This window comes from Solanum pennellii, chromosome 2, assembly GCF_001406875.1.
Source record: "Solanum pennellii chromosome 2, SPENNV200".
Classification (NCBI taxonomy): Eukaryota; Viridiplantae; Streptophyta; class Magnoliopsida; order Solanales; family Solanaceae; genus Solanum; species Solanum pennellii.
Window position 1 is genome coordinate 48,391,601 of NC_028638.1, and position 7,867 is coordinate 48,399,467.

The window sequence follows — 7,867 nt, forward strand, 5'->3', positions numbered from 1 at the left end:
CCCTTGCTTCTACAAATTTTTGTAGGTTACTAGCCCGGACTTTTATGATATATTCTCTTCTTTTCCGAGGCTTCCTGGAGATTTTGTGAGGTAGTTGTTGGTCATCTCAGCATCCCTCCTTACTCTTGTTTATGATTTTGTTCTACTCTAGAAACAATATCATATGAGACTTATATTTCCTTTTGATCCGATTGTAATACTTTAGAGGCTTGTACACGTGACAACCAGGTTTTGGGGTATAATGTAAGTTGATAGTAAATTTTCCGCATTTTTATTGTAATAGTTGAGTTTTAGGCTTACTTGTCTTGGTGGGATAAGACGAGTGCCATCACGTCCATTTTTGGGTCGTGACAATATTTAATAAATAGTACTATAATAATGAAAAATTATATGATCAAACATCATTTCTCAAATTTTTCTCAGGTATACTTGTGGCCAAACAGGTCATAAAATATCCTAGAATAGTTACTCATGATTATAAAAATAGATAGTATAAACGGTTCAAATTGTGTTTCTTAGCCGCATTAGTTGATGAATTTGAACAATATAGTTATATAAATACTAAACTATAGAAGATATTTGAATTGACAGCATAAACAATTAATTAATAAAACGTAATGGCAGGTTCAAAGATTCCATTTAGATTAATTATTAATCATACGACAATGTCCACTTCCTATATAAACCTTAATAAGAATAAATAAATTAAATTAGAGAGAATATTATCCCTTTGCAAATCCGAAAAAGGTTTAAAAGTAATGCTACTTTATTGAGAATATAATCACTCTGTACGTCAGGCTGCATGCCTTCTTTTAAGTTCCACCATTGAATTTGCATTTAAGACATTTACCTAATTATTCTTGTTTTTTTTTCATTCACTTTAATAAATTTCTATTTTAGTTAATTAGTAGTATTAAAAACGTAATTTTGATTGTCTGAACAAGTTGCACATAACTACCTCCAATTTGGACAGGGAATCATTTATTATATTAAATTGAGGTTTGATCGAAATGAACACTCAATTGCATTACCATAACAACGATATATGCATAATTTTATGAAAAGTCTTTTTTTCTTTGATGAAATGCATGAAAGATAGACAAAATAATAATCAATACAATGAAATAAATTATATTTGTAATTGTAGCAACGATTACAGTATTGAAACTCAACAACTACATATTCTCACTTCATTTATCAAATATAATATAGAAAATTGATGTAGTTAATTATTTTAGATAAAAATTTATCGAGTAGAAATACTTTGGATAATAATTAACTTAGGTGGCTAGGGGTTAGAGACGAAGCTAGTGTTAAGTCCCTTTCTATGATTAGGTAAGGGTTTAGATCAAATTAAATGTGTTTGCCTAATATAGTACGATTAAACAGTACTTACCTAAAGGCATAATGGAGCCCCTCCTGGATTAGCTAGAATTATATATTTTATTTTAATTTTTTATAATAATTGCCAATATATGTTTATTTTCTTTCTTTTTTTTACTATTTTTGGTATATTCTGTTAATCACATTGTTCTGCTACAAATCGAAATACTTTTGACCACATTTTAGGTTAATAATAGCTTTTGCACTGCAATCATTCTAGACTTTTTAGAAAGTAATTTAATCCTTAGCTTGTTTGTCTGTTAATTGATTTGATGTTTCATCGAATGTGTGTTTGTATCTTTATCATATTGTAGACACTGAAATTTTGTGGAACTTTACAAGATGCATTCAATTCAAGTTGAGACTCTACACACTGTGTTCAACTCAGATAAGGATTCTTGGAGGCTGCTACTCAACCTAAACCCTAGTTTATGCCTGTATAAAGGGTACTAAATTTCACATCTCGGAAATTTCATGAAGAGATCAACATCTCGAATACTCCACAAATTGATGGTTTGTTCATAAAGAGAGGTCAAATCTAAATCATCTTAGTTCGAGAAATACGCCACTAACGACCTCGAATCAATGGATATATCCTAGGAGAGCAGAATCAAGGGATCAACAGAATTATACCCGCTATCTTAATAAAAAAAAAATATGTTTCTTTATATTTTATTTGTATGATTTGTTTATTTTTCATATGTTTAAAATTTGTTACAAACACATATATAGTTCTATTCAAGTTTCATTCTGGTTATGATAAATTAGAGAATCTAGGTTCGAATTCATAACTAATTGTCTTGCTTTGGTGGGGCTCGATCCAGAGGGTTCACATTCTAGTTTCTTGACATGTTTGAGCCTTATAATATCATTTTATTCTTGGTTCTTAAAAATTACTTTCATTTCTAACCAACTCAATTCAGCTAATGGTTTTAAATTTCAAACCTCGAATCTGGACATGTTCGAGAAGACCAGATCCATGAGCCACCTGTAGTTGGTTACGCTAAGTTTTCCACTCCACCTCCATCGTCATACTAGGCCCAAGTCACGTCCACCATGGATTATGGCCCAACATGAACTTCAACATACAAGAGGCCCAACTCACTTCCACCAACTATAATTGTTCAGCACATTTCATAAAACCAAATATTCAAGTAAATGTTTAAGTCCACATTGAAATTTTCCAAACAATACTCTTCAAGTATCTACTGAAAATCTTGGATCTTCACGGTTTTCGTAATGAGGAGGTTTAAAGGATTGACAAAAGGATAGTAATGTAGTTGCTATGTAGTACTTTTTATGTCTCTATTTTATGCGATACATTTTATTTTTAGAGAGTCAAATAGTTTAAGTTTTATAAAAATATTGCTCATGGAATCTTCCATTTTATAAAAATGAACTACGTAAAAAGTACTGTAAGTCACAATAATTGACAATTCAAAATATTTAAAAGATATATGAAAAATTTACTGTTTGTTTATATCTCGAAATTTAAAATATGTTACATAAATTGAGATAAAGGGAGTAATTTTTTCTTTTTCTTCTGACTCAGCAATTCCGCAGTAGGTACTGAAGAGTGTCCCACCTGGATTGTGAATAAATGATATGCTAAATTCAAGTAATTGTCACCAGAAATGATGCACAAACAGAAGCAAGAAATAAAAGTAAAAAACAATCAGCATCCAGCCACACATCATTGTGCTGGTGAATCATCTCAGCAGTCTACAAGAAGATATACTATAACAACATGGATATCTTTTGTGCCCCCACCCTTAAATCATGTGTGGGGACAAAATCCATAGTGAATGAATTCACCTCACAATTCTTACATCTCTCATTTTCATTACTTCCATTAGTAAAGGCATCACTAGGATGTTAGTCCAAGAAATAACTGCAGTAGTAAGATCGATCGAAGAATAAGATAATGATAGAATGACACATATAATTTTTGAAAATATAACATATTTCGTGTAATTTTAGGGTGGATACAGTTTAATGATATCTAGAAGTTCATCGAATACTTAAGAGGCAGCAATGAAGAGACAAAACTGTTACAGCTGCTCTTTACCATTTGAATTCAACTACTAGTTCATGAGATTCATGAAGTTTATACAATTACCTAAAGCAGCAAACTGAAGCCATCCTTCCACCTAATTCAAGTGTTTAAGCACACTGCGCAATTGCGATTTTTGACTCTGAATTCTAGCTTCCAAAAGCTTGGACTTCAAACCATGCTTCGGTATTCCACGTGGCCATTCAATACATCCTTTCATGGCTCGAGCATTGTGTGGATTTCTTGGGCCACCCGAGCAGCAATGATTCACAAAATCTTGGTAGGCTTGTGCTCTTTCAGCTGGTACATTCTCTGAAAAAACAACATCCACATTAGATGTTGATCCGTTTGAAAATCTTCCACTATCATCGACTGAGATTGTTTTACAGAAGTCCTCATTTGACAGTGAGGATCTCCAAAGCTTGCGAAAAGATGATCCTTTCTTCTTCGGTTTTTTGGGTAATACTAAGGAGATATCACTAGTCTCAAAATCCAGAGAACCAGATTGACCAGTGTTTTGCTCATGATTCACTTTGCCACATAAAAGATATCTGCCCCGGTCAGTACAATTGACAGAATGCTCAGTTTCACCAACAGTATAATTCGAAAACTGACCTTCAACTTGGGTCACTGTTTCTCTACCACTTTCATCTTTGCAACTCTCGTCGTGATCAATAACGCTATTCAAACATTCGCTGCTGGTGTTCATAGCACATGTTTCACTAACCTCAGTACCAACAATTTGAATTGCAGAGGAACGACAAGGAGTACTATAATCAGCAAAGGTATTAGTTCCCAGTTTTGACGCTTCACATATAATAGAACCTCATTAAGTGTATATATGTCATTTAATATTGGAGAGCTTGAGGAAAACTCCTTTATTTCTTGGCTGTTCAATGAGTCAACAACCTGCTTGACCACTTGCACTTCAATTAAGTCAGTCATGCCCACAGTTACATTGTTAGCTCTCAAAAAGCTCTGAAGTTCTGATATAAGATTACTCATCAGGCAATATTTTTCTTCTAAAAGTAGTTTTGCATCAATCAGCTTCATTTGAACCCGTTCTTCGCGCCAAACCTCAGCCAATTGAAGCATTTTTCTCTCTTCTTCCACTTCCTCCTCAAGTCTGGCATTTTCACGCTTCAATGCTTCAATTTCCGCTCTGTCCTCTTCAATCTCCTTTACTAGCTCATTGCACACATCCTCCAATAACAGTCGAGATTTTCTTTCTTTCTCATAATCATGCATATATTGTCTCGAAGATAACTTTGAATCAGCTAGATCAACCAGCAATTTGGAATTAACAATATCCAGCTGTTTAGAGTTTCTTCTTTCTCTTCTCAAATCATCTTTTAAGTGATCAACTATAGCATGCATCTTCTGACATTCTTTTCTCATCCATGAGCTTCTTTCTTCATTCAGCTTCCTCGCAAAGTGTTTGAATTTCTTTCTAAGACGCCTCCTGTCAGCTTCTAGCTCTTGAATGTGAATTCTTGCTCTTATTAGTTCAACTAATTGTAAAGCAGGAGCAAGTGAGGTAGTAGCAGTACGTCGACGTTCATAAAGCTTTACAAGGTTGTTGGAATGATTTTCTTCTCTGGACGTTTTGAAGTGGCCAGGATCCCACTTTGTAGCTCCCTCCATCACAGATTTAGGGATTGGTATCCAACAAGGGAGCTAGCAACAACGAAAATAATCATGCAAATGGTCAGTAAGTCTGGATTTTCTTAGAACGGTACAACATATTTAGAGATGGTTAGAATTTCAGTTTTGGCTTCCTCGAGATGGTTAAGGAAACAAGTTTCATTGTCTCTAGATGGTTAACATCTGTTACTTTACTCCCTCTTCTACTTTAACTACTTAAGTTGATTGTGAATAATTAAACTCACAATTACTAGTAGATCATCCTCACTATTAGGTGATCAATACCCTAGACATGTCTGTTCGGCTGCGCTTATAACTTATGACTTATTCTTGGCTTATAAATAAGTGCTTAAAAGTTTCATTTTCTTGTGCTAAATTATGCAGAATATCCAATTCCTCCCCACCCCCAACAATCAAACAACATATGGAAAACAAGAACAAAATATTTAATTCAATCACACCTGAAAACTTACCGGATGAATCGAACCACACTGCCGCTTCATGCCGCCACAACCGCCACCAGCCGAGTCGAACTCCGCCGCCAAATGCCACAAGCCAGCGGCGAGCTTTCTGGCGGAAACACCCATCTTTGCCCCACCATTAAAAAACTCAAATCCTCTGCATTCCATTTCCATCGAAGGATTATTAAACTTACTCACCAAGAATTGATTGGCTGAGGCTGATCCACTTCCACCCTTTACCGGAGTTCTTGTTTTATTCCGGCTGTGGTGCAGCTGGTGATCAGTAGTCAACTGACAATCAATTGAACTAGCAAACCCATCTGTGATCTTCATTTTTTTTTATTTTTGGTCAACAGAAAACTTTAACCCATTTGGAGTTTGTAGAATTGTAGTGGCTGAGATTTAAGTGTGTATATTTGCATTATGAATGAGTGTGAAACAGGGGAGAGAAGAAAAACAGAGGAGGGTGGTGGACCTTATGGAGTTGAATTTAATAAACATAAAAAGATTGACAATTCCTATGACGGAGTGTGTGATGTTTTTTTGTCCTCATACGCCAACCCCATAATGTTTCAGTTTTCTTCTTCTTAACTTTTTGTGCACGTCTAGTTTTTTTCAAATTCGTCTCATACGCAAATTGGATTTTTCACAATAATTATTCACAATATAATTATTATATTATATGTTAAACATAATAAATATAATAGCTTAAAAATAAAATCATTGATAGATTAGCAATTTCTATTTTTTTAACGTTAATATTGGTCAACATTAATCACGAGCAATTTTGTCTTTTGATTAATTTTTTTTAATATATCCTTTTAAAAATTTTAATAATATTTTTTTTACCTTTTGAAATAGAGAAACTAACTATATTATAGGAGACATACATAATGTTGTAAGAGATTGATTGAGGCGTTATATAAATGCATCAATAGACTAGAACAAAAAAAATACAAGGTTCACCATTATTTTGCGAATAAAATAAGCTAGCGTTTGATCATAGAATTTTAAATATTTGGGTGAAATTTCACCATGTGTTTGGCCATAATATTTGGGAAATAGATTTCACTTTATTAGAAAAATATGATATATACCCATAAATTTAAAAATTTCAAAACTAACCATAAGTTTGTATTACAAGTCAATTGAATCTTTGTTACAACAATAACAAATAGTGTCCATGACACTAGAGCAATATGGTAATTTTGAGTGAGTTCAACAAGCATCATTTCATACATCGTGAAGTAGACAAAACACATGACTTTGTTATATTGAGCCGATTATTCATCATTTTCATCAATAATCATATTATCATTTCACGTTCACCGAATATTTCATCACTACTTTGAAATTAATGTAAAAACTAATGTAATACAACGTAAACAACAACTATAGAGGGTGTTTTTGTAAAAAATAAAAGTTTGGGGTAAACTTTCAACTTTAAAAGATCCCAGATAATGAGATTTGACCCAAATATTAAAAAAAACTAGTACTTGAGAATTTGAAATATTTACCAAAAATATTTATCAAATAATGGCCAAGTGTATGAACAAACACTATTTGTGAAGTTTTTTTCTCAAACACACCCTAAAGCTTGAGTGTTTCCATAATCCAAGTGTTTTTTGCAGTAGTAATAATTTTGATGAAAAAAAGAGGACAAATTCCTGTTGGTGCTAATTATCGTCGTTACAATTTAATGATTCATGCCCCCAAATCGCTAAACGTTTATGATTTTATTCGTTTAAGTTGGTAGGAAACAAAATGATTATTCGTAATAGAACTACTCTTTTCATTTGCCTTAAATAGAAAGGAGAACAAGTGCCCGTTTGGATGCTTATTTTTATGTGTTTTTGGCTTTGAAGTACTTTTCAATTTTTAAGGTGATTGGAAGAAAAGTTAAAAAATGATTTTAAGCCTTTATTTTTAGAATAATAAGGTTTTAAAATAAGTTAAAAGTCAAAAGTAGGGTATCCTCTATTCATGACTTTTAACTTTGATTTACGAGTCACTTACACTTTTTATAAGTCCATCCACACAAGTCAAAATGGATCAACTGAATATAACACTAATTTGGCAACGGGCTGGACTTTAAGACCTTAGTTGAAAATACCTTTCCTCATTCATGGGGATCTAATACATCATGGTCTAGGGGCCTAAGAGAAGGAAGATAGATCACCAAGGCTTATTTTTAGCCACAACTTAAAGGAAGGTGGCCCGATTGGAATCTTGTACACTTTCCTTATCTTTCTTTTATTGATCCAGCCTCTACCTCATAGAAAATCCTGTTTAGGAAGCTAGCGCCCGCTCTCGCCCCAATATACGT

The 7,867-nt window shown here is 33.4% G+C and overlaps 1 protein-coding gene across 1 annotated transcript; it reads right to left on the minus strand.

Moving 5' to 3' along the window:
* Positions 1–3,308: 3,308 nt before the first annotated feature.
* LOC107009334 lies at positions 3,309–6,033 on the minus strand. The gene is given in 3 exon segments (XM_015208647.2): positions 3,309–4,264; positions 4,267–5,113; positions 5,554–6,033. Coding segments are annotated over 3 exon segments (1,899 nt in total). The 5' UTR covers positions 5,875–6,033; the 3' UTR covers positions 3,309–3,533.
* Positions 6,034–7,867: the final 1,834 nt, after the last annotated feature.